Source organism: Lagopus leucura, unplaced genomic scaffold, assembly GCF_019238085.1.
Source record: "Lagopus leucura isolate 7727_CA_CO unplaced genomic scaffold, USGS_WTPT01 Super-Scaffold_100039, whole genome shotgun sequence".
NCBI classification, from domain to species: Eukaryota; Metazoa; Chordata; class Aves; order Galliformes; family Phasianidae; genus Lagopus; species Lagopus leucura.
Window position 1 is genome coordinate 420,518 of NW_024962288.1, and position 27,680 is coordinate 448,197.

The 27,680-nt window shown below is 40.0% G+C and overlaps 2 protein-coding genes across 13 annotated transcripts in view; one reads left to right on the plus strand and one right to left on the minus strand.

Moving 5' to 3' along the window:
- The window catches only part of SULF2 (sulfatase 2), a 63,049-nt gene extending 39,335 nt beyond the window's left edge, over positions 1-23,714 (plus strand). For all 3 annotated transcript variants that reach the window (XM_042883678.1, XM_042883679.1, XM_042883677.1), the window contains 11 exons: positions 8,435-8,636; positions 14,381-14,624; positions 16,120-16,216; positions 17,428-17,522; positions 18,094-18,153; positions 18,554-18,723; positions 19,180-19,322; positions 19,539-19,662; positions 20,997-21,027; positions 21,313-21,369; positions 22,068-23,714. In XM_042883678.1, the coding sequence (XP_042739612.1) occupies positions 8,435-8,636; positions 14,381-14,624; positions 16,120-16,216; positions 17,428-17,522; positions 18,094-18,153; positions 18,554-18,723; positions 19,180-19,322; positions 19,539-19,662; positions 20,997-21,027; positions 21,313-21,369; positions 22,068-22,098 (1,254 nt within the window). In that variant the 3' untranslated portion in view covers positions 22,099-23,714. The remainder of the gene's footprint in view (positions 1-8,434; positions 8,637-14,380; positions 14,625-16,119; positions 16,217-17,427; positions 17,523-18,093; positions 18,154-18,553; positions 18,724-19,179; positions 19,323-19,538; positions 19,663-20,996; positions 21,028-21,312; positions 21,370-22,067) is intronic.
- A 754-nt stretch (positions 23,715-24,468) lies between these two features.
- The window catches only part of NCOA3 (nuclear receptor coactivator 3), a 75,630-nt gene continuing 72,418 nt past the window's right edge, over positions 24,469-27,680 (minus strand). For all 10 annotated transcript variants that reach the window (XM_042883675.1, XM_042883674.1, XM_042883666.1 and 7 more), the window contains one exon: positions 24,469-27,680. In XM_042883675.1, the coding sequence (XP_042739609.1) occupies positions 27,669-27,680 (12 nt within the window). In that variant the 3' untranslated portion in view covers positions 24,469-27,668.

Genomic DNA, 27,680 nt, shown 5'->3' on the forward strand with positions numbered 1-27,680 from the left:
CAACCTCAGCCTGGGAAGTTTTGCAGCCTCACCAGAGAGCTGCAAAGGTACAGCAGAGCTGTCTCCAGCAACTCCACTTCTGTGAAAATTCCTGCACTCTTAGGTTAATTCTCATAATCTGGAAAACAGTGACATTTTCTCAGTGCCATTGCTTTGTCATCCAGGTACCAGTCAGAATAGCTCCTACCAAGGACCATAAGCACATCCTGCCTGTGGACTTGAGGACAAAGGGGTGAGAGTAGGCGGGACAACATGCTGATAGTGTGTGAGCTATTGGACTGGCATTGCCTCCTTTCCTTGCAGCTCAGAGGGCTGTCAGAGTAACTCTGCGGAATATTACCATTCTTGCAGACACGAGCTGAATGTCTCAGTGAAACTGTTTGTCAGCAATATGCTATTTAGGTGACACTAGTTCAGTTTCTGCTGTTGGAGGGCCAACTTCCTCCTTCTGGCTCTGCAGATCATGTAGTTCAGTGCACCAGTATAGTGAGTCCATTGTTCTTTAGGTGTTTGGATTCAATCTGTATCCATGAGCATTCTTCAGCAGCACTCGTTCTCCTAAGATTTCTTTGTCAGATTTAGGAGACCAGGTGTCACAATGGCCTGTTTTTGCTAAAAGTCCTGAATGTAAAGAAGTACTTTGGTATTGTAGTTTGTTGTCATCAGACAGCTTGAGCTGAAATTGTAGGTGGCTGAGAGCAAACTTTTTTTTTTTTTTTTTTTGACTTGTCAACATTTGAGAAACTTCGGGGAGAGGTCTTTGTTTCTGCTACAGTGTCATCTCATGAGCTGCTTGGGGGAAATGCGGCTCTTCCTTTTCCATCAGTATTTTCCCTTTGAGAGATGTTTCAACTTGCTTTTGTCTTCATCTTCTCAATCATTTTGAACAGTATTGTAAAAACAGTGTGGAAGAGAGATTTCCAAGTCCATGTTGTTGCTGAGACCATCTCTATGCATAAGAATTAAGCTACAGTCGGGCTTTCTTACTGTAATTATCACTTGTCTCAGTTATGAAAAAAAAAATAAGAGGGCCATGTATTGTCTGCACTCATTCACGGCTTATGTTTTCTTCTATGGGTAATAAAATAACTTTGGTATCGCCAATCGCCAATAGATTCCAAAGTGAAGGTGTGTTAATGAGAGATGTGTGTGCTGCATCTTCACTGTCAGAAGGCAGAGAGGAGAATTGTTTTGAACAGTTCAGTCAGACATAATTGGAAGTGATAGGATGAAATTGAGCAAAAAAGATATTTAAGTTGGACATCAGGAAAAATTGCCTAACAATCAAGTCAATTAGGGTCTGGGAAGGGCTCTCAAGGGAGTCTCAATCCATCTAACCACAGCATATGTCCCAGTACTGTGTCTAGACAGCAGAAATAGCAGCAGATGAATATACTTATTTCAGGGTAAATTGCCCTAAATATAAGCGCACCCAAAAATTTTCAGAGTAATAAGAGTAACTTCTCAACTGACAAATGTTTGTTGTCTGTTTGCTGGTGCCTTTCACAGCTCTGCATAGTAAGTAGAGTGAGCACAAATGAGTAACATGCCACGGTCTTGGCTGAGTTTGTGATACATACAGTGGTTGTATTACAAATGTCTCCTGATCCTATAGGATACTCACTGTTATGCAATTAACAGTATACAGAATGTTCCATACAAGAAGTAGATTTTCATATCCAGATGAAGAGAAGGCTGGGTCAGAATGTGGTGCGAGCTTGGTGGGATTCTTCCTCTTGACTCAAACAGGTTTTGGGGGTCTGCACAGTCTGTGCACTGAGAATTCTGGGCACAGAGAATCTGAAGTGCAAGTAGGAGATGAAACAAAGACTCAAGGGGGGATGAGTGATAAGGGACAAGGACAGAGAGGTAAGGAAAGCTTTGAACGTGAGATGGAGAATTTGAAATTGCCCTTTGTGAGCATGAAAGCTTGTGAATGCAGTTCTGTCTCCCCAAAAACGCTCTTCCTTCACAAATCTCTGTAACCCTCCTTGACCTATAATTGTTTTGATAAGAGAGCACCAGGATTATGAAGACGAGGTATTCACACTGTTTAAAACCTTGTTTCAAAGTCCATTATGGGGGATTTTTTTTTTTTTTCTGGCAACACTAATGTATGTAAATTCTTCTGAGTGCAATGGGAATCAGCCTGTTGCCATGTTTTCTTTTTCAGTTAGTGGAGTTTGGGCTGTGTTAGTTGTTTGCATCCAACAAAGGGGACTGTAGGCTCAGATGAAAGAGCAGCTCAGCATTTATATTCAAGGATTTAAAAGAGATGAGTTCTTTCTTCCCACATGAAATAAAAAACGTTTATCCTGGTACCTAATGGCTTCCACACAAATTCTTTCTCTTCACTGTAGTTCGGCCTTTCATTCTAAACTGACTGGTAAGTGGAAGCTGACCCACTTTTATCTGGCAGCCTGCATTAATGTGCTTTGTGGAAGCCAATTACGATACCAGCGTTGCTCTGCAGAGTATTCCCAGCAACTCCACAGTATCACAACAACAGCTGCACAAAATCCCTCTAAATCATGTGCTGCCTTTGTGCACGTTTGCTAAACCTGCCGTACCTGCAGCACTGCTGAGGATGAGTTTGTCTGTAGCAGGATGTCATGTAGTACAATAACAATGCTAATTCTGCAAGGACAATTAGTTGTCTGGATTTACATTATTTCCTTTTCAAATCCTTTTTTTTTTCCTTTCCCAAAATTCTATTTGTTTGTGTTTGATTAAAAAATAGGATTTTTCTTTACATAGCATTAAAAATCTTACTTTATGTGACAGTGTTCTTCAGGAGAAAATTCAAAGTATGCAAATTAGAATCACAGAATCACCCGGGTTGGAAGGGACCTCAAGGGTCATGTAGTTCCAACCCCCCTGCCTAGCAGGGCCACCAAACATACACATTTAGATCAGGTTGCCCAGGACCCCGTCCAAACTTGGTTTCCTGCTTTATTCTGCAAATGAAAGGTCTGTTATGTAGGCTTCCTCTGATTGCTTTGTTCTGTACCAGGGTCATGAAAAAATATTCTTTTCCTAAGTGATGTGCAGATGTCTTAAATGGTGGCACTTACTCTGCTGTTTCCCTCCATTCTCTGACAAAGCGTGGAATAGCAGCAATGCAAACTGTTGTGATCAATATGTGCCTTCCTACAGCAGTTCATAAAGTGGTGCCATAATTATCATTAGATTACCTGTTCTCTTTGTCCTGAGGTCCCCACAGCTTGAACTGAACTTTAGTCAAACTAGAAAACTAAGTCCGGTTTTATAAGGAATTTCTTTAAAATCCAGGAAGGTTTTTGACCTGTCTCTAGTTTCTCTCTTTTGTAGCTCGCAGGAATGTCCTGAGGTTACTAAAGAACTTTGGTTCTGTTGATAACAGTGAATCGTATCAAGCCAGCTAGAATGCTGATAGTTTTCATGGCTCGTTGGGTGGATCCTCAGAGTTCCTGAATTCCAGCATGAGTTGCACATGCTCAGCAACTTTCACCATCTGTTTCTTAATCTGTGATTACAACAAGAAATGACTTGTTGATAACTTCATACATTAAAAATTTTATCAACCCTCCAACTGATAACATTAGGAGGCAACTAGCTATGGAAATGAACATCATGATTTATTAAGGGATGTTATACAAGGATTGTATTCCTTATCATGAAGTAACAAAACTGTTTTCCTCCTCTAGCTAGAAGTGGCCTATTATGATCTCCAGAGGCTATTTTACTTATGGGTTTCTTTGCTTCACGTTGCTGTACAGGTCCAAGTGATTTGCATCTCTTGTTAACTGGGACTGTTAAAGCCCCTGTCATTGTATTATTGGATGGTGCAAGAAGCTTGCCAAAATCAATACTAACTTCTAATAAAAACAAACAAAGCCTTCAAATATCCTGGCCAGAGTAACAGTGTAGCTCAGTTCAAAAGGCAATGAGCTGCAGATGGGGAGAGGCTGATTGGGGCTCAGTGTGGGACCTCAGACAAATCAGTTCCCCTTTCGGTGCTTGTTTGCTTTTTTTTCCCTCCACTGCTCATCTGATTTCTGTTTAGGCTGCACTCCTTAGACTCTTCACTACCTATCACAGCAGTGGGACTATTTGATACCACAGTCCAATTAATTATATAATTGTAATATTAAATTCAGCTGAATACCTGATTTTTCATTTATATGTTGTCCCAGCTGCCTCACTTCAACTACAGTTTGCAGCATAGAAAGTCCCCCAGACTTCCTGTTGATAAATTGCTCGTTCATCTTGTAGTTTTTGGATTTCAGTGATATGTAGTGTTCAAGAACTGAAGTTGAGCTGAGAGCCCAAAGGTCCAAATCTCCAAATTGGGAGCTGGTGTAAAGAAATGATAACCAATTGGAATGAGGGCCAAGTAGTACTGAACTGGAGTGTACAGGTTTGTGCAGAAAAAAGGTATCCTGGTACTCATAAATCAATTTAGGCTGGAAGTTAGAATATTTCTAGCTGTTAAGGCAGCTTGTTTTTACTTCAGCATCAAATGTGGCAACAAAAATGGGGTTCAGAAAACATCTGTGTAAACTGAAGATGTGTATTGCTGACGTGTTTTTGTGGGATTGCTGGCAGGGAGAGAGGACTTTGTTATCCTGTTGAAACCTTGAATTCTAGAGTCTGTGTGGGAGGGAGCCTTGCTGGCAGGTAACTGATCAGACAGTTTCACTTTTCGCTTCTCTGTGAAAGGGAATGGAATCTCTTCCTCTTAACAAAAAGAAGAACTGATGAGACACAGCATGATGATTTAGGTCTCAGCTGTGGATGCTGTATGTTTCTATGGGAATCTTTTCTTAGCAAGATTTGTGTGATCGGTCCTTTTCCCCAAAGAAAACAATGTCAGTTGAGAGAGATTCACTGAGGGAAACGAGTGAATGGTATGAAAAATCCAATGGGGAAAGGTCATGGCTATTTATTTCTGATTGGAGCCTCAAGTAATGACTTTGAATTAACATTTGTGATTGCTGTAGCAGTAAGGAGACTGTAATGCACACTAATGCAAAAACCATTTGATGATGACTGGGGCTGGGAAGGAAATAATGGATTTCTAACACACAGAAAAATGTAACGTGTCTTCTTCCACTAAGGGATCCTTTGTATGTTCAAGGTGAATAGTGTTAGCAGAGGGAAGCAGGATCTCTGCTCAAGCTGCAGCTGCTGTTAAGAGTCGTGTCTAGTAAGTACTGAAGTCCTAATTTGCTCTTGTTGATGCATACAGCAGATAGTTTGTGCTGGAGGAAGGAATGTGTGTATGAGCTGTCTTCTCTTTGCTTTTGCACTGTACCTTTGAACATGTCTTCTGTTCAGTAGTACTAATATTTCTGTTCTCTGATGTGCACACAAGTTGCAATCAGTAGCATTGAGAGTTTGGGTAGGATGGGGGATGGAGTAGAAATGTTAGAACAGGCCCAGCACAGTAGGTGGCAGAAAGAGCAAGCACAGCAGCTAATGTAGCCTGCCTGAAGATAGTGGGAAATCTCCAGCTAGAACAGATTTAATGATTAAACTAAAGGAATGTTTTGCACAATGTGAATTTGATGAATTTCAGTACATAAGTAGAAGCCACTTATTTGGTGGCTTGAGTAGCTGGTTCTGGAAGGCACTGGAGGAAAAAAGAAAGGTTCTTCCTTTGGATTTTTGATATTAGCTGGAATAAAGGTTGTGGGGGAGCTTGGATTTTCCACTGAGTTTTAGTTTGTGTTAACGCATGCTCCTTTTCAGGATCTAGCTCGTGTGAGACATTACATGCTATAGAACTTGGAATGAGAACACGTCTTTCAATCTAATAAAGAAAAGACCTTTAAAGTTGGGGGTTGCCAACTAAGGGCGTTTTGTTTTCTTGTCTGGTTGAGTTAATCCACTGTTTATATGTAATTACATTTTACTGCTGGATGGTTATCATTTTACCTGTAGGCCAACGTATCTCTGGCACTCCAGAGTTCCTCATATAGGAATTTAAGTATTTAAGTGATTACCTCTTAAAAAATATCTGCTGCCAGCTGACACGGGTTTCAGCATGATAGTGTGCTGTGCCCTAGAAACCAACGTTAAATGCCAGAATTCACAGTTTCATGTTTCTTGACTGTCAAGCAGAGATTTTCACAGTTCTCTTGCAACTACAGCTCCTTTCCCTAAGCTTCAAAGTATCTTGTGGAAATGGAGGTGATAGCCATGATGTTGCCTAGAGCGTTTGTGTTTCTGCTTACAAGCAGACTGGGATAAGTTGTAAGACCTAGATACGTCTGCACACATGCCCATATCTGTTTTGTAAGAAAAAATAAGAGCTCTTTTTTTCTTTTTACTTGAATTTCCCAGCTGGGCTCAGTGTTTGCTTCCAAAGTCATTTTTGTAGTTGTGCACTGCAGTTGTTCAGCAGTGGGCCTGCTAATGCATCCAGCATGCCCTTCTGGTAAAGCCCTAAGATACTTTCACTGGGCGTACAGCTGCCTTGGAGAAATTTAAGCTTCACCAAAAATAAAATGGATTCTTCCAGTTAACCTGAAGGGGAAACATAAGCATTGCTTTCTTGACAGGAGACTATAAATATTTTTGGGTTACACATCACAGCACTTATTTACTGTAGCTCCCGTTGTGGCATTTAACTTTCTCTCTGTTGAATCTTCGTTTTTGTGTATCAGACACCTCCAGCATAGAGCTCTGCTGAGCAGAAAATGCAGTTTGTTCGTGTATTTTCAAAAATAAGATTCAGATGATTTGTAATGGGGCACAGCAACAAACATTTTAATGTCTCATTTTACATTTTTTTTTATTGGAAAGTTTATCATTATAGTAAAGTAACTTTTACTTCAACCTCAGTCTGTGCATCAATCAGTGTCAGGCTTTTATAAAACAAATGTAAAAGATTCAGCAATTTATTGTTCAGATTTTAGTTCTACACTCCAGCTAGGTAAGTGTATCCTGCCTTACAGATAAAGACACTCATGCAAAGATGTCGGATTGAAACGTTTGATCGCCAGTGTCACATCAATTTCCTATGATTCCTTGTGCTGAAAGTTACGACAGGTTTGTCTGCATCCCTGCAAGGCTTGGATCATACAGGAGTTTGGACATGATGTCTGCTGCTAAGAATTATAGCTCAGGGGACCTGACGTCCAGTTTTCTAAGGAAATGAGTGGACATACCATAAGCCTCTTTTAAATGAGAATATCTTTAGAATGTAGATAAATCCAGTGTAACTGGGCATTTCACTTCTGACTCCCATAAAGTTCTCTATAATGAAAGCACAGCGAAGATACTGTTTTCTTACTTAGCTGTCATGCAAACAATGCAGTGAATTTCAATGCAAAAAGGAAGGCTTTGTTCCCCAAGCCTGGGCACACCTCTCTGTGGGAAATGAAGTGACTGAATCTCCCTCATAGAGCTGTGGGCTGCTGTAAAATGTCATCTCTCTTGGGAGCTGTTGCTGTTTTTCATTCTGTTCTTTTATTTGGAAAAAATCTCAATATTCCAGTGAGTCCTGGAGGTCACAGCTTAGGATTTTATAATAGGAAAAAAAGAGAAACACTTCTCAGGGCTCTGCAGAAAGCTGTGGTGTTTCCAAAACTCTCTCTAACACAATAATAACTGCAATGTGATTTAAAAATAATAATAATAAATAAATATATATGTATCTCAAATCCTAGCTGTGTAGCTAGTAGAATGTTGATGAATAAAGGTAAAACTCTTTGCCGGATTAAAGGTGGCTAAATTCCCTTGCCCTTGGCACAGCTCTGACAGCAGCACAAAGGGATCTATCACCACTTTGCTTCAGGTTTTGAGTAACAAAAGGAATCAGATTAGATTAGAGATTAGATTTTCTCCAGTTTTCGTGGAAAAGGGAGGGGAATATCACTGTAGAAGCATCCAGTGCAGCTCACCATTGCTGATCAAGCCCAAGGGTGTTGAATGGGGAAAGATTAGTAATATAAATGCTGTAAGGAGGCTTACAGGAAAGGTTCTTTCTTTTGTAGAGTAGTATGGGATGGATCTGAATTGTACACAGGTCTGGAGCTGGTGCTATTCTAATATCTTGATAATGGTATAGATTCCTGCCAACCTGTCAAGCAAACTTGCAGATATGCAAGAATTCTTCTCAAACATATGGATAATATGACTTGGGCTTCCTTGTTAGAGAAGCATAATTGGGGAAATACGGCTTTTCAACTGACACCTCCCTGTGTTTAGCTGTAGCATCAGATTTGTTAAGAAATTCCCATTGCTCTGTCTCCAGGAAACAAAATCAGAGACACACAAAGTGTGTTCCAGAAAAGTTCTCTTTTTGGTTTTAAAATGTAAGATTAAAAGAAATCTGTTTTGCTAATAGGGGATGAGTCTTCCATACCATGTAACTCTGACAGGTTGCTGGAACAATTAGACAATGCAGAGTTGAAACAATCTTTTAATAACCACATCTTCCTTCCAGAAATGGCAGTGTGTGGAAGATGCCAGTGGGAAGCTCAAATTGCACAAGTGCAAGGGAATGATGAACTTGGCAGGCAACAACAAAGGCACTTCCAATCTTTTGCCCAAGTACTACAGCAGGAATAGTGAAGACTGCAATTGTGAAGAGAATGAATACAAGCTGAGCCACACAGGACGGAGGAAGAAGCTCTTCTCCAAGAAGAGTAAGTGAGCTCACTGTATTTTCTTTCTCTGCCTCACAAAACTATAAATGTTCACAAACACTCCCAGTTGTCCCGATTTTCACGGACATTGATTTCTACAGATGTCATTGAAGACAAGCATATTTGCTGCGTATCTCAGTATGAAGCAGTGTGTTTTATATCAGACAATCAGATTTGAAAATGTCTCAGTCTATAGGAAGAGGAGTATGTTTCAAAACAGGGTGCTGTGTTTATTTCTTTCAGAAGCAGGAAATGCATTACACAACCTGAAGTGGTGAGGAGCTCATCCTTACGTAGGCCTTGAGAGCAGCAAGTACACCAATCCTCAATATGCTGCAGTGCTTGGGGCTGTTACTGCAGTAATTTATATTTAATAAGGATTTGTGTGCTTTTTTACAGAAGCTGCTTCTAACATCCCTTCCTTGTGCTGTCAGCAGAGCTGACTTTTAACCAGAGATCACATCCAAAGGGGATGTCTCTGATTCTAGTCTCCTTGGCACGGATCAGGCGCTTCTTCAGAAAGTCCATTCCACTGGCTGTGTTTTAAACCTTAGTCAGACTAACATCTATATTTGAAGTACCTAGTCTAATTATAGATTAAAGAGGCAAATGGCAGCACAGATTACCATTCACTTGTAATGTTTCTTTCGTCTCACTCCACAAATACAGAGCCTTAATTATTTAGCAGATTAGTCTTTCTGTATAATGACATGGCACAAGCTTCAAACAGAGAGTTTAAATTGATTTTCTTCCATTATATTTGCCTAGCAAGCAGATTTGTACCTACTAAGCTAATTTTTAGTTGAAAAAAAATTATTGGTTCCAGGATGAAATTACTTAACAACACTTGCAGTTTAAACATGTGGCACAGCAGATAATCTTTAAATAACACCAGAACTTGCCGTTCAATTAACTTTTTTTTCCTAAGACACAGAAAAGGAAGTTCAGTCACAGGGAGTCAAATAACAGCAGATCGAAGGTGCTTAAATGGGAAGAGGAAAACAATTTAAGTGAGGGCAACATCATGCTATCTGATAATACTTGACACTTACCTAAGTGCTTTTTATCTGCGTTGTGCTTACTAAACATTAACCAATTTTCACAACGTTTTGGAGAGGTGGTTAAGTGTATAATTACCTTTAGTTCATGGATTAAGGAGATCGAGGCACAACTTCAGGGTTGCAAAGATAGCTTTAGTGGTGGGATCAGAACACTTTCTCAGTATGTTCTGCTTAGTGCTTTCACTGTCCCATTCATCTCACTTTTCTCATTGACCATAAGGCACAAACTCCTGCCCACATGCAGGGTGTGCCGTACAACAGAAGAGGTTGGCATGGGCCTGTTGACACAGATTCTTGGGTTTGGTGTTGGCTGTTCTTTCACGTCTGCTTAATCTAACAAATGACACTGAAAACAAATGACCACAAAGCAATACAAGTTAACATACCAACATTTTTCTGTGCTTACTTAGAAAGCTGGCTCGCTGGATTGCAAATGACAACTTGAATACTGATGGTGTGCATTTGGATTTTTATGACCTGTTTCATGAGGCTTGGGATAAAGTGCAGTCTGTGCTGGGTTCTGAGGGCATCTTTGGAGTCTGCTGTTCTGAATTTGATTAGTGCAAGGGGTTATACTGCAATATTACCTGAATGCCAGCAAGTGCTAACCATGAAACTGAACAGTAACTAAACAGAAAAAGGAAATCTCAGACAGGTTATGCCCATGTCAGTGGTTTAGTTCATAGCAGTAGTGTAGTTTTGAAAGCATCCTATTGTGAACAGTAGAGGTGAATTTGTTATGTTCTAATCTACGTTGGCTGCAGAAAACTAAATTGGATGCCCTGCTTCTGGGTGCAACAAGACTGTTGCAAACTCATAACAATACAAGGATTGCTTTTTGGAAAGATACAAACCAGCAATGCATGATGGATGTGTGGTCTGGAAGAATGGATTAAACTGCTGAGTGAGGGGCCAGAGCACCAAACGTTCTGATAAAATGAATTTGTAGTGTATGCATGGCCTGTGGTCCTGTGCACCGTAATGTGCAGCGGGCATGGAGTACTCTGAATGGAGCACATTAATTGCCAAACAGGGCCATGCCATAGACATGCTGTTTGGGACAGTTACACAGCTCACCTGCACAGCTTTGATGTGTTTTGCACAGCAGTGTTGTTCTCTTGGCTGTGCTATTATTTTTATAAAGTGATGAAATAAAGCTTTGTGATGGGAAGGAAGCTGAAAGTAACAGTGAGCTCTTAATAGACAACAAATAGCCAAATGTTTGTTTTTTCTTGCTGTAGATTTCGCCTCCTCCTCCTGTGATGAACAAGTCATCACATTAAAGGAGAGGAATGATGATAGGCCACACAAATTTGTGCAGTGTGTACAAAGAAGCCAGTGCATTTTTATTCCTATTTTCATGTAATTTGTTTTGTTTTGAGGTAGTCTCAATACGACAGCAAAATGACTTTCTTTCTTACAAGTACCTGAACACCTGAACAGCCATTACTTTTAATGCGTTTGAAACAATTTTTATGACAGTTTTGAGAAACTGAGGTTGTTTGGTTTAATTTTTGTCTCTCTTTGAGATATCCAAGAACACAGATTCTGAGTAAGATTTATAGAAACCCCTAGTTAATGATCAAGTGAAGCCACTGCTGTGCCTTTGTCCATATTTCTGGACACCTGAGATATACTCAGAGATTTGAGTCCAAATGCCTGATTTTACTTTGAATTTATCAAAGAAAAAAGTCTGTGCAGAATTTTGTGAAAATACGTAGACATAACTGAGAATATAAAGCAGGAACCTGTGTGCCCAGTGCAGGACTTTTTCCTCATGGCCCATTGTTTCAATGCAGAGTTCTTGCATAATTTTCACATACTGCCTTATTCCACTGTCACTGTGCTGGTGACAATATTTTCATACACCCAAAACATCTACATAGAATAAGTGGTAAAAGGGAAGCCCTGGAACTTTCTGTCTTCTGCTCACTTTCCTGCTGAGCAGTTGTGTTCCTGCTTTGGAGAAGGTGCCTTTCGGGAGTTACAGTTGCTCACAGTTTTCTTAACCATCCCTCTGGTCATTTCCAAATGATGTCAGCATTAAATCATGAATTTGGCAGCTGCAAAATAAGTAATAAGGCTCGAGTGGTGAGGTTGTGGGGAGAGTTAAATGCAAACCTGAAGGCTGATAATACAGCATAACCTCACTTCATTCAGTTGAACAATAAATTCAGACACTGCCGTTCATGTTTTCACCAGGTAGTGCTGAAACCTGAGATGTGACCAAGAATTAGCTGTAGAAAATCAAGGGTGCTTGAGTCCCTGGATTGTCTGGGGAAGTCTGGGCCAGAACAGAGCACGTCCCTTCAGGCTAGGACGAACACAGGTATGTTTGTCAAGTGACCCAGGAAGGCAGGGCAGAGTGAGCGTGGCACTGAGAGCAGCTTAGTGAGACCAAACATCAATAATTTGAAAGAGGGTCATAGGCACATTGGGCCAAATATTTAACAGACTTAGATCTACTTTCTTTGTGAGTTGTGTACACAGTTAAATGTAGGGTAAAGCATAACCCTGGAGGAAGATTAAGTGGTTAGAGGTTGGTAGCTCTGCCTGCAGGGGCACAGCACAGATGAATGTGGATCTTACTAAATATTTTAACTACTTACTCTGAAAATGATGGAGTTTGGTACCAATGGCAGCATTGAGTCGGCGCTGTGGCTGTCGTGTGGTAACGAGGCAGCGAGCCTGTGAGGAGCTGTCTCACTGCAGAGCAATTTGTTCTTGGTGCAGCTGGGTCAGGACTGGCTGCAGGGCAGGAGGAAGCGGCTCCCAGTCCTTCAGGGGCATGTGCAGACAACAGCTCCCTGCAGCACCTGCTCAGGGCCAACATGCTGGATTGGTTTATTAGACTTGGAAGGAAGGTAAATTGTTGGTTGGAAGAGCTTAACAAGATGAAATGAGGGAACAATCAAAGAAATGGGAGTTTACGCTTTGAATGTAATTGTTAGGGTGTAGCTTTTTGGAACTTCCTCCTACCTTCCTTCCTCCTTCCTCCTACTTCTGAAAAGATAGGAGTTACTTTCTTGTTTATTCAAGCATTTCCTGAATGGGTGCCTGGAATAGAGCTGATATTTTGGTTTTGGTGGTTATTTATTTATTTTTCCCTCCAGCTGTGACTCACCTCACTCGCTGTCAGCTGTAAACTGTAACTACAGGTGGAAAATGTGCTGAACTGGGCAGTCCAGCTGGTGTTCTACTTCGTGTGTGTGGTACTAACAAGTGTTCAGAGCTGGACTGTAGTTACAGGTGGGAGGAGATGGTTTTTTCTCTTTCCATGTCTACAAAATGGCCATTGAGACCATGTGATCCATCTGGATTTTATGCAAGGCATCTTGAGTGAAGTTAATCTGTGCTGATGCCAAATATAAATATTGCTTTTGTCAGTTTTTGTTGTTCTACCTTCCATTCTTTTTTTGTCGTCTTGTTTTGCTGGGAAGTTTGTCCTTGAAACTGTTTCTTCTATGGAGTTTGGGATTACAGGAAATGCTGCTCTTCTCATTGGGCACATTGCTTGAGTTTTCCCCTTACCAGATTGCAGAAGAAAGAGTCAGTTCTGTTCTGCCGAGGTGTGCTGTGCTCCAGCTTTGTGTAAAGGGGAGGTGACCGGAGGAACCAATACTTGCTTCCAGTAACATCTCAGATGATTCCAAACCATGAATACAGAGCACAGAGTCAGGCACTGGGTAGGGAGAAGACAAGAGGCTCTGGTACCTTCATGGGCTTTTTTCTCAAGGAGAGAGATGATTCTGCTTAATTTAATCTGATGAGTAATGAAACGAGTGGCATGAGGGGTCACTTGCAACGAGCAGGAAACACAGCCAGATGTGGCCTGCATAGAAATATAGATGTGGATTAGACTCCATATATTCATGCCATTGCAGACCAAACAAAATAGCAACTCTGGGGCATTTGGGCCAGGACAGAGAGTTTTGGAAAGCAGTAAAAGGCAAAAAGATCAGGGGGAATCTCATACTGTGCAATGTCAATTCATAGCAAATGTTTCTTTTTGCTGCAAACACAGAAGCAAAGCCTGAGGGAGTGCATAGCACAGGAGTGTGGTGTTTAGCATGGAAATTTGCTGTCTGGTCTGTACACGAGGAAAATAATTGCAAATAAAAGAATGAGATGCTGATAGAGGTAAACATTCAGATATGAATCCCTCCAATGAAAATCAAGAATCTTATCTTGAAGAAAGAGAATGGAATGGAGAAAAGGCTCAGGCTGACACAGGGAATTCTTCCTGCTGAAACGTGGGACAACAACCTGGGAAGTGCTGCAAGAATTCTGGCACTGGAGCATTTTGCAGTAGTTAACGGGAGGCTGACCTGAGACCCGCAGTCATGATGAGTTCTTAAGGTCTTACTGCCATCTAGCGACTTCTGGGGGGGAAGAGCAGAGTTTCTTTGAACGAGCTCAGAAAGTGATGGTGAGATACATATTCTTTTCCCTCTGCCATCCTTGTGCATTTTATCTGCCTCTCTCCTGCTTTAAGAAAACCCATCAATCCGTGCAAAAGGTGGTGAGGTGGCACCCAGAGGAAAGCTGCAACAAACAGCATTTGTCAGCAGGTTAATTCCAATGTCAAAATATAGGCAGATTTTTTTCCAAGAACCACAGAAGACCAAATTGTACCAGGCTGTTTCTTCCCCTCTTAATCCTCTTACTTCTTTCTCCATGCAGAATACAAACCAAGCTATGCTCGGAATCGCTCTACCCGCTCTGTATCCGTTGAGCTGAACGGGGCTGTTTTTAACTTGGGTTTAGAGGATGGATACCAACCTGTCTTACCAAGAAACATCACCAAGCGACACAAGATGCAGAGGGCTGTTCTTCACGAGGAGGAAGACAAAGACATGGCTGAGTACAGTGGCACTGGAGGCATTGCAGAGTACGCAGCCCCAAACCTGATAAAAGTGACACACAGGTGAGTGCATGTGCTATATTTCTATATGCTTTTGCTCCTTCAGTGGTTGCTTTAAATAAGTAGGTGTATTAACTTTTGATAAGCATACTGTGCCCCTTCGGGATACCTGGTCATAGTTTCCTATCATTGATTGCTTTGTATTTCAAATACAAAATCAGTCTTGAGGGTAGCAGCAGCTTCTCAGAGCTTCCTGTGCCCAGTGCTAGGAAAGGAAAATCTGTATTACTGATGAAGTTGGGTGAACCATGAGCCTTGGGAAATGGGACGTTGAATAGAGCCTATGGAATTATCTGGGTTTTAAAGACACTCTAATAGCTAACAGTCTGTTTTTCAGTTTGCAGATCTAGGGGTTGATGATGCATCTCCAACTGTGCTTAGTTGGATTACCATTTCTGCTTCTGAATTATGAGAACATCAGTGACTACTGATGATGTGAATTAAATTCTGTGATGACTAACTTGCATAAATCTGTGTGAGCAAGTTAGCTGTTGAAATATGTGGTTTCCATTTGACTTCAGTTTACAAAGTCTTAAGAGACTTGTTGATACAAGGAAACATAGCTGGGCTGACATCAGCAGAGTTCTCAGCTTTTTTGAATACGCAGGATTTATAAGACACTGTTTGTGTTTTTTCTTTTGGAACCTGTTGAGTCAATTCTTTGCTGCCTTGCTGGGTGAATCCCAAATCCATAAAAGGAGCTGGCAAGGAAATTCTATGTAATCCTGAGGGGTGCCCAGGAACACTTGCAGAAAAGAAGGCAGTGGGACAACATGTGTGAAGTGCTTTAAAGAAAATAAAGGAATATTGAAGAAACCTGAGCTTCAACTTAAATAAGCAATCAGGGTTAAGGGTGTGGTATTTGTTATTCCCTAATAATCTAACCAAGTACACCTGTCAAGTATTTTGCCTTTTTTTCCCCCTTAAATCTTAAAACCAGGACTGTACTAGAAATTACTGAAATGTAAGTCCTCAGCGTTGTCAGATGGTATTTTGCCTTTGAAGTCAGGGAGGTTATTTGAAAAAGTTTATTCCTTTTGTAGAAAATCATTTTTTTTTCCTTTGCAGTATTATAGTAAGTCTTACAAAGAAGCACGTTTTCCTTGCTCCTATCCCTGTACTGCTGAATTATGCTCCTGAGTAATGCTTTCTGTACTTCCTAGTTAGTAGAGATGAGTTACGTTGACAGCCTAATGAATAAACAAGAATTCTGTGCAGCACAATTTACATTTAGAAATGAAGTAGTCAACAGGTTCTACTTGATAGGAATATTTTTGATTATTCTTTCTTCCTTCTCAAAAATTTCCATGGCAACTCCAACCCAAACTTCTTTCCTGCCTTGTAAGATATTCTCCTATTCTCTTGAATGAACATTATTTTGAATTCTGCATGTCATTTCCAATCCGACTTCTCATCTGTCCTGGAGCTGTGTAATTAGAACCAGCTGTCTGCACTGTGCATTTATCTGCTGTAGTAAACACTGTTTCTCCACGGCCAGGTGCTACATCCTGGAGAATGACACCGTTCAGTGTGACACTGATCTGTACAGGTCACTGCAAGCTTGGAAGGACCACAAACTTCACATCGACCACGAGGTCAGTGATGCTGTTGGTCACGCATTTTCAGTGTGTGATTTTAGCCTGGTCTGTGGGCTGATAGGATCGTGCTGTGTGTGTCTGTCTGCCTCTGGGTGTCTTTGTCCCTCCCTGGGACCTTTTGAACTTAGTGGCTGATTTCCGAATAGAGATGCCATAGGTAATTAAGTTAACACAAGTGGGGCCTGCTGTAATCTCTTACCAAATCACATAAATTCTCAGCAGTCCTACTTAAGAACTTGCTGGTCCCTTTCTGTGGTACCTATTGACATATACTAAGGGAAATAAATTCTGAAAATCTTACTAGCTCTGCTAGAATTAGAAAAAGGCATCTCAGTATCACCATGATCTTCCAGTTCTTTTTTAGTTGTTTAGAAACTGTAAGCAAAGGGCCTGAGCATAGGTTAGAGTGCCAAAGAAGATGAGATCACTTCGGTCCGGTTGTGTTTCTGATTTAGGATCACAGGGCTGCATTCTTTGTCTGTTTTTCCTGACCTCTCTGTCATCTGTCTGTGCTTCTGCAGTCAGTTATGTACTCCCATCAGATTTATGGTCTCTGATGTCTGATGGTAGTTTTGCAGTGACTTCATTTCTCACACTGGAGGACTTCTTTTTTCTGTTGTATGAGGAATTGAAGCAGAAGCCTGTAATACCTGCCTGCATGGAATCAGGCTGTGCTGTGTGAGAGCTGGGTGAACAAAAGCAGGAGTTTCACTTACTGAAGAATTAGGTGGTTAAAAATAAACCATGTGGGTGGTACAATTAAATTAACTGCTAGTGCACGTGCTGTGTGGCCAGCCATTGCCAGTGCTGTGTGAAATGATGGAGACTTGATACTTTTCCAGACTGTCTGAAGAGGGGACCTACAGCACTCCCCATCCCCTGCTCAGGTTTGTAGCAGGCCGGGTAACCTTTCTCCTTTGCAAATGTGCTGACAACCTGAAGAGGGAAAATCACAGTGGATCACCTGTATCCTGAGGCTGTATGGCAGTCCCTTCTCCCTCCAGTGCCATGTTGTGCTTTCACCTTCTGTCTGCAGGTGAATTGTAACCAGAAAAGATTCCTCCTGGCTGCAGTTTGCTTTCAGAGATGTAGATAATCTGAAAATGGGAGGTGGGGAAATAGAAGCATTTGGTGGCATTGAGTTTGAAAGGATTAGAATAAAATTAACATGCTGTATTTTTATTTAACCTGTGTTTTCCATTTTTTAGATTGAAACTTTGCAAAATAAAATAAAAAACCTGAGGGAGGTGAGAGGACATCTGAAGAAGAAGAGACCCGAGGAGTGTGACTGTAACAAGATAAGGTATTTCTTGTGTACTTCTGAGTAGTTATCTGTACTGTGCAAGTGTAGCTGATCCATGCCTTCACAGGAGGGGTTAGAATCTGTTTTGCTAAGTTGCCTCCTGTACTGTTGCCTAATGCTTTCTGCAGCTGTCCCTGGTACAAGGCCCACCCTCTGCCAGCGGAAATTCAGTTGCTTTTGTGCCAAGTGACGATGATACAGAAGATCACATAAAATGCTTTTAAACCAATTAGGTGTGCAAGCAACTGAAGTTGCTTCCGTTAGATACTAGAGATCAGTATCTTAAGCTCTGCAGCCCATTTTCTGAAAACTTGCTTTCCACTTTCAGTGGACACATACTGCAATTCAGTAGTGGGCCACCAGGTGTCACAGTGCACAAATAATGTAAGGAAAAGAGAGAAAATGCTTGATCCAGTCCAGCATGGCTGTCTTGTATTCACCACGTATTCCTGTTAATAAATAGAAGGGAGAAGTGACACCATCTTAAATCTGCTTTGATTTAAAGTGAAAGTGTAGCATGAACAGGATGGGTTCTCCTGTTGTTTATCAACAATGTTTTTTTATTTTCCAGTTACCATTCAAAACACAAAAGCAAACTGAGGCACAAAGGATCTAATCTTCACCCTTTCAAGTAAGTGAAGGTTTTCTCCTTTGAAACAGAAAAAATGCGAGACAGTAACATTTGGTCTGTTCAACAAGCCAAAACTAAGCAGAAGTGATACTTCATTTATCCTATGCTAAGAAGAGTACAGGTATCTGGGAAGGGAACCAAGCCCATGGTAGAATGTTTCTAAATGCACATCAGAGACTTCAGGCAAACCCGTTAAACCCCTTAGGCTACATTTTTTTCCCAGTATGGTGGAATTGCAAGGAATAATTTCCAGAGCCATTGGGAAGAGAAGCCATTCATTTAAGAAAACAGCAGTTCTTTCTTTCCTTAAAGCAGCTCATTTTATTAGCTGCTTCATTTTTTTTTTAGGTGTGTTCAAGTATAACAGAGTCAGCATGACCCTAATGTTTCATGTGTGCAGGAAAGCCCTACAGGAGAAAGACAGGCTGTGGCTGCTTCGAGAGCAAAGACGAAAGAAGAAACTGCGCAAACTGCTGAAGAGAATAAAAAACAATGACACGTGCAGCATGCCTGGCCTGACCTGCTTCACCCATGACAACCAGCACTGGCAAACCGCGCCCCTGTGGACACGTAAGGATACATCTGACTGGAGGAGTTAGGAGTCTGGGAGTTACTCACATCAGAGGCACACCGTTTTCCTCCTACTAAATGATCTGTGTTTCAGTGTTGGCAAGGGGGAAAAAACAGCAACCAGAAAACCCAGTAACTGTGTTTGAATACCTACAACCATTGCATGAATGAGACAGTACATACACAGTACAGTGTTGTTATCTCAGCAGCTGGAATGTATCCCAGCCAGTGAGGACAGGGGAAACAAATAGCCAGACACTCAAATTAGCTGTATTCTGAAAGCTAGGTATGCATAGAACAAGAAGCTGATGGTGGGAGGCATTCTCTGCTTTAGAATTCAAGAATGACAGAGTAACTGCCTGTGAATAAAGCAGTGCCATAAACAAAAAAGTACTAAGATAAGCGGTGCCTAAAGCTGGCAACATGTAGCTTATGTCTTTGTGTTTTCATTTGCAGTGGGTCCTTTCTGTGCTTGTACCAGTGCCAACAACAACACATACTGGTGTTTGAGGACAATCAACGAGACCCACAACTTCCTCTTCTGTGAATTTGCTACTGGATTCTTGGAGTATTTTGATCTCAATACTGACCCTTATCAGGTACCTCATCGTAGTATGGCTCTGGAAATGTATGAGTGTTCTTCACTGATGATGTGCTGAAATAGAACAGTATTGGTGCAAGATACTACGCATCAACTCATGTAATATGATCTAGCTTCTTTCCTGCTGGAAACAAATGACATATGTTCCACATATGGAGGCTACTGAACTACAAAGCAGTACCTGTTCTCTAACAAGAGCCCCCATGTATTGCAGCTCATCAATGCAGTGAATACGCTAGATAGGGAAGTTCTCAATCAACTGCACGTCCAGCTCATGGAACTAAGAAGCTGCAGAGGGTACAAACAGTGCAACCCAAGAACTAGGAACATAGATCTGGGTAAGTGCTTCTCCTGTTATGCTCAGAGATCAGCCAAATAAATGAATCTCTTGCTTAACCGCATGAAATTTTCATAAATGGAAAGGATTTTAGAATGTATTTATGCTACCCATGTTTTGTTGAACATGACTGCATGAACACATTTTTGTATGGTTTGTTCAATTTGTGTTATGTATCAGGTCCAGAAACTCAAAAGGTGTACTTGAATACTGAACTATGCAGCTGCTGAAATGCAGAGAGAGGAGAAAAGAACAAAACTAATGACATGAGTGAAAGAATACCTAATAGCTGCTTCAAGTTTGCAGGCTCATGGGGTAACCAAAGTTGGAAGGGATTTCTGGAGTTCAGCTAGTCCAACCTTGTGTTCACTGCAGGGTCAGCTCTGAGGTCAGACCGTGTTAAGTCGTGGCTTTATGCATTTGGATCTTGAAAACCTCCAAGGACAGAGACTGCACAATCTCTGGGCAATCAGTCCAGCAGCTGAGTTTCAGCATTCCATATGGAGTCATAATTTTTATAAATATTTATTTTAGAGACAATACAGTCCAGGCAGCCGTGTTAAAAAGTGGCTTAGCTTTAACCTCAGAATGCAGAAGAATACCTAAGCTGGTCAGATTTCCCCTGTGTTAGTGCAGGGTTGTAAAATAACAGCAGATCTAGGAAGAGAGGCACTGAGGAATGCATTATGCTACCAAAAGATGTGCTCTTCTAACTATGCCTTTATATTTCACAAAGAAGGAAATGAGTATTCTTTTTCTAGTCTCATCATTTCTTATTCCTGAAATCTTTCCTGGGTCTACAAAGAAATCATCTGGCTTATACTCTGTTGTTGTTGTCATTTTTTAAGTTTAGCAGCAAGATGAAAAGTGCAGGTAATTGCATTCTGTTTTTTAAACTGCATATCTTGTCTACCCCTTAGTGCAATTAAGATGACTTAAGAAATGCAATTAAAAATAAATGTGCAGCCATTAGAGCTTAAACTCCAAAGAACTCCAAAGTCACTCCAAAGAACAGCATTGTCAGCCTAAGTAAGTCCACAGAAATCCAATGTTATTTCAGGTCTTATTTAGTACACATATCAGCTAGGGCTGCATGTTTGAAATAACAGGTCTCAGCATTTAAATAACCACTGCATTACATTTACAGAAAAGTTTCAAATTTACCTATCATCTCAATTTACAACCTATTTTTCTTAGAATAAGGGATTAAATATTAAAAATAAGAGTACTAATGAACATGTTAATATTCTGATGTTCTTCTTTAAATTGAGCTTTAACCTATATCTTATCTGTTGCAGGCTATAGTTAATAACATGTTAATTTATTTTCATCTAGGACTCAAAGATGGAAGCTACGAGCAGTACAGGTACAGATTTTAAGATACATACAGTTAAATGATTGTTCCTACATACCACCTTTACGCTAAAGAGTCAGGAATCCAGGATTGGGAACCATCTAAAATTTGCAGTTTTTCTATCAGTTAGCTTCAAACACTGAAGCTACTTCTGTTGGAGTGTTACAGCATGTTCTTCTAATATTTGCAGCCAAAATTCATGCTAAACTCTTCTCTTTCCTCATCTTTCTGACTGTAGTGCTGGTGGTTTTCTTGGTGATGGTTAACTTTTTTCTCCTTTTACTGCTTGAAAATTAGGCAGTTTCAGCGTCGAAAGTGGCCAGATGTGAAGAGACCATCATCTTCTAAGTCACTGTGAGTTGGGAGCAGTTCATGAGAAGCATGAGCTTTTACTTACCTTTTCTTCCTTTACTACTTTTTGCCTGCAGCACCTTTTTAACACCACCTATTCTTAGGGAATGCTAAGTTGCAAGCCCTCTAAATTATACAATAAGTATTATGCTGACTACAGCTGTACAAAACCTGTTAGTGCATGTTTTATGGAATCTAGGAACATTAAGGGTAAGGCAGTTTCAAATTTGAGCAGAGGTGGACTCTCACTTGTAATTCTTCTACAAGAATTAACAGATCATTATGTTGGTTTTGTCTGACCTTAAACATGCAGCAGCTTCCTCGTGTTCTGTCACACTGTCCAGAAATAAGAGGACTGATCCAACCACAGCCTCTCAGAAGTTGTGAGCAAAGCAAGCAAATTAAAGCAGACAGCAGTCCTACTCGTACAAAAAAAAAAATCTGGAAATTTGGGGCTATTCTGACATTGACATTATATTAAAATCCAGGATTGCTTGTTGCCTGTTTTTTTTTTGAAACCTGAAGGTTAGTTCAGTACAGTACTATTAGTTCTCAACTTGCCACACCTCAAAGATAAGAGAGAAATTTAAAGAAAAAAAAAAAAGTTTAAAGGTTTCTGCCCTGTGTGGAACCATTGAAAACATATTCCAAGTACTTCTCTGAAACATTATACACTAAATCATGTTTGTTTTATTTTAAAGAGGACAACTGTGGGAAGGATGGGAGGGCTAACTGCTTCAACTGCTGGACCTCAGCAAGGATATGAACTGGCCAGAACTTGAATTCGTGTACAGACTAAGCAAAAATGTGTATGATTTCAGAAGAATTTTAATGTTAGCCTGGAGGACTGGATGAACTTGGAGGCCAAAACAGTGTTTGCACTGGTGAGCGAATTAAATAGATGAAGTGAAATTACAGGAACCTGCTGCCAGGAATACAGGTCTCTTTCAGATCCACTCTTGTACCTGCTTTTTGCTTTGGATTATACCTCACCTGCTGCACAAGGCTTTTTACTTCAAGAAGACGCCACTAACTCTGTTCCAGGAATTGACAGAAGAGGAAATACAGCTGCATCCCAAAGAGGATTGCCATCCCAGTGGGCAAAGTGTCCTCAAAGACAGTGGTAGTAAACTGTGTTTCAGTGCAACTATGGCTTTGGATGTAAGGAGACAAATTTCAATGCCAAGTATGTCATGGACACTTCTGCTTCCAACAGGGGTAAAGTTAACAGTGGAAAAAAAACCACGTAAGAGATTCAGGAATTCAAGTGAGCACCACTGAGTATTCTCAATACCGTCATCTCTCAAATTTCCTCCTCTGAGGATATGTTTTAGTTCCATGTCTACTTGTCCATCCTATTGACACCTCTAGGAAAATTAGAGAAAATCTTGACTGACAGGATGTCATATTTTTGGAGGGGTTATGTAAATATCCATCAGCATACTGTTTAAAAATAATTTCCTTCAGGTTGTGAAGAATTTTGTTAATAAAAGTGTGGAATGCCCACATACCATTTCTCAAAACGTTACTTAATGTTGCATAGCACATTTCAGCATTCATCCGGTTTTAGAAGTACAGAAGTTTCAGTAAATGTACATCCTACATTTTAATGAAATCAAATTTGTATCAGGTTTTTTTGTGGCTAGTACTATATTGTGTGTTCAAGACCAAAACAATTTGTTTGAGAAAGGACCATTTGCTTAGTAGTGCAATTTTTAGACTTATTTTTTAAAATAGGCTTCTCTGAGAAGTTCAAAATCACGACCAATAACTTATGACCTAGTTATAGTTCAGTCTACAGTAGATGTTCTCAATGAAAGTTATTGCTTAAAAGCTTATAAAAGAAAAAAATCCAACATTTTACTAAGGAAGCACAGTGTACAGAGTCTATTTGAGTATCTTAGTAATGATGCTATTAAATACACTGTAGTACAGGCAGCACTAGCAGTGCTACTTCTATCATTTTTTCCACATTAGTCTGCTAACTAACTGCTCTAGAGGCACATGCAATGGCAAGCTCATGGTAACAACCAACTGTGGCCTTGACCCTTAACAAAGAGAGGTATATTTCTGCAAAACACAAACTTGCACTTCTGGCAACAGTGTGAAGATACATCAAAGAAATGACTTTTGATACTCTGCATAGTAGGTCATTCAAGAGGAATTCCCTTATTTCACAGGGGATGCAGATCTGGCACCACACCCCTGCTCTTGAAAATATGCTTGAACCAACATGGGCCTATGTAGTAAAACTTGCTTGTATGTACTATACAGTAAAAATAGGTTTGATCTTGTATGTGCATCACACATGAATGAGTCAAATACATTTCCAAATTTTTCTTGCAAAATATGACTGTCTGTCTTAATCTGGCATAATTGTGTCTGTAACATGCTAGAGATTTTATGGATGATAAGGAAAAAAAGTCTGGTATGTGATGAGAGCCTGGATCAATACAAGCAAGTAAAAAATAATGACTTTAAACTTACCAATAGAAAAACATTTTTGCTGCTTTCAAGGGAAAAGCATTAGCTGGCTCCCCTTACCTGTCTGTATGCATAAAGAATACTAAAAGTTAGATGAAAAAAATTTCCCCTTACCTTTCTTTGCATTCAGCCTGTAATATTTGACAAGAGGATGAGACTGTCAGAATCCTGCACGGCCAGAATTACTGCTCGGGGTGCACAGCAGTCAGAAGCTTGAAGTCACCGTGTCCCTTTATGCACATGCTAAAATGATTTGAGCAGTGGAACATCTGCTGTAAGAAGTACCTGTTGTTTCTGAAAGGTAGGTTGTTGAAAGGCTCAGGAAAGCTACTGCTTCTCCTCTCAGCTCTGCTGGTGCTGTTTAAGTTGAAAAGGACAAATTCTAGTCGGTTTCATGCAGCTTTGCTAAACTGGCCTCACAGGCAGAGGGGCTGTCAATACTCCCTCAGCTTTTACAGATAGCTGGGAAAAAAAATACGTATATATTTGCTAGTCCATAGCTTTCCTCAGTAACAGCTGCAGCTATTTCTCAATAGTAGCAGATTTTCTATGACCTTACCAGGATACAACTGTCAGCCTCAAAGTACTAGAAAGCTAATACACTTTGTCACCAACTTCTGATTTTAAATAGAAACCTTTATTTACATTATTATTAACATCCAAACACAAAAATCAGAAGAAGAGCAGTAATACCTTACAACCAACTCTTTTATAACTCAGTCCCCAAGGTTTTCTGTTCTGCAACATAGATACAGATATTTCAAGCAATACTTAACGTAAACTAAACTTAAATGCAATTCTCAATACTGTATGCCTTCTCCTGAGAATTTTAAAAATATTGCTCTCAACATAACATGGTTTTATACTTGCTGTATCATTCAATCACCTCGTAGTCTGCACATAAGTTCAAAAATAAAATCTGTGCTAATTGGTACAACATTCAAATAGTTCTGTTTTATAACTGAAAAGTGGTCCTGATTTCCTAAATTTAAAAGCAGAATTTTAAACCTAGATTGGATAAAGGTACTACATGTGAATTTTATAACACGTAGTTTCTGCGATCAAAAGAACAAGAAAAACAAGCAGCAAAACTGTGCTCAGTGCGCAGCAGTGATCAGAGGTGGCTGTACCAGCTAACTGCCCTCCTACAGGTGAGCAATGTTACATGGTTCTTTTTGTTACATAAAACAAACTAGAAAAATCTGCTGCCGCAGAACCAAATCAGAACTGGTGGAGACATAAATGCTGACTTGTTTCAAGGTAAGTTTCATTTGCTGCAGCTGCTAAGCTTTTTGAAGTAGATGTAGGATTTAGGATCAGTGTTGCCAAGAAAGATGTTATCAATTCATTATAAAAAATGCTTCCTCCCCCCCCCCCAATCAAGTTTAAACTAAAAATCTTTGGATTCAGCAAACAAGTAGGTACTGTATGAGAAAGCTCCAACATTCAACATACAGATGAGAAATGATGATCCTTTATAACACTGGCCAAGTTCCAGTTACACACAGATGTATAAACAGAATCGCTCATAAAAAAACAAAACAGGGCACAATGTATAAAGTAGGACACAGTCTAAGAGCTCACCTAATGAAAGCAACCAGGGTTTGTAGTTTCCATCAATATAATGAATAACTACAAAATACAAGGACTGTTCCACTCCCATTTGATACAAAAAGCAAATGCCTGTTGCCTTTGGACTTCAGCAGGCAGCACTCACTCAACAAATAGATACGTCCTAAGAAATAAGATGATAAAAGTTCCTCAGCCTTTTAAGAGTTCTGCATTTAAAAAAACCACACATGAATTGGACTGAAGGTTTCAAATAACTTCCCCCAAAACTATATATTCAGGTCCAATTGCAAAGACAGGGTTGCATAAAAATAGATGGAATCTACATTTTCTTTGGAACACAACTGGCTGTATGCTAAGGAGGAACATTCTAAAGTTTTTTTCTAGGTAAGTTATTCTGTTAAAATGGAAGATCACTGCCTATTCTTAAAAATAAAACCACCTCACACTTACAGTACCAAGAAGCAATTGAAAATGTGTTGTTGTTTTGTTTTGTTTTTTTCCTTGGGAAGTTAATTTTCCATTCTACAATGAACAACAGTGCAAAAGCACCATGTATCTTAAACATTTCTGGGTCGTCCCTTATGGAAATGTACAGGTTTGATTCACTGTAACTGCCTGAGACCAGAGAAACTGCAACAGGATCTTCATCTCAAGGAACCAAAACAGGAGGGGAAAAAAAACAACGGTCAGCAAATAATACAAACAAATTTGTAACCAAACTTAAATACTAATGCAAGAGAAGCCTGCTCAGAAAAATACATTCAGCACTATTAGAACAATCCAATGAGGTGCAGACATTTGGTTAAAGTGTGGCTTAATATCCTGAAAGATTTATGGATGTCCCATAACAAATATTTTGCAACAGGGAGGCTTCTTTTGAAGAACGTGTAGAGCTCATTAAAATTGCCCAAAAAGACACAATCTGCAGCCATCAGCTGAAAAGGCAAGGTAACACAGCAAGACGTGACCGTCATGACATCTCAGAGCGCAGAGCCTTTTTGTCCCACTGCCAAATGTAAAAATAAACGTAACAAAGTGCTCACAGGTGGAGAAAGCATTGAACAACTGGTCTTTTATAAAAAGCTACATGTTAAGGATGTAAAAATAAATGAAGTGTTGAAGACCAAAGATGGGAAAGGTGTGGGCCAAGGTCACCCAGCTTCAAAGTCATTAATTAAAAAAAAGTATTCTATTTGGACCTCAACTACGCTGAGTTTACAGAAATCAATTTAGTTAAATATTTAGCTTCACAAACTCTGCAAAAATGAGTTAGTGACCTACAAAAGTCATATATATAATACATTATCTTAAAGAACATATTTACAAAATTTATTCACAAAGAGAAAGACTGCAAAATTCTGATTCAGACTGCAGTGCCTTGCCTTGAGTTTTCTGGAGTTATTTTCAAAATGATGAAAGATTATTGCTCTGATTTCCACACACAGAAAACACACTATGCAGTCTTTTCAAATAATTTTTAAGAGATTGTGTTTGAGAAGGAACATGAGTACACCCTACCTTCATATTAAGTCCTTATTAAAGATATTGCATTAATCCATTATATAGTCTTCTATAAAGTGCACTCAGCTCCACATCAATATGTAAATATTAGTCACAGTTGCATTTAAATAACTTAAATTTATCATCCTCTCGTTTTACCCCTTGGCATCAATGGACAGGATTTTGGAATAATATGTGCCAATTCATTTTGCACTGATAACTTTGCCTGGGAAATCCTGACTCTTGGGGGGTAGGGGATTAAAAGCAGCATTTATATTAAGGAATTCATATAAAAGAGTCAAGGCTAGGAACTACATTCTCTGTCAGATATTCTTATGAGAGAAATCAGAAAATTCTTATCACTGTGATTTCTCCCGGCACTTTTGTCTGCCTGTAGATGAAGGGCTTTGGATAGCTACAGTAAATAGACAAGGTATTTCAGGGCTGGCTCTACCCATCATACTCACTTAAACGCCATTGCCAAATTCACATTTCTAGAGGCAGAGCGCCAAAAATATTTATGGCCTTTTTTGTACAACACAATATACAGTAATACAGACTGCTTCTACTAAAAAAGTCTGTTTCTTCGTCAATGAAATAACTTAGGACATCGTGGTGATTAGCAGGAAAAATCACTTCCATAAGGCCAGGACCGTTGCCATGAAGAATGCGGAACTCTCCCCTGTAACACCAGTGCATCTCTGTAATGCTCCGCGCATTCTTGGCTGGAGATCCAGGTGCAGGTGTCAGCAGTATTT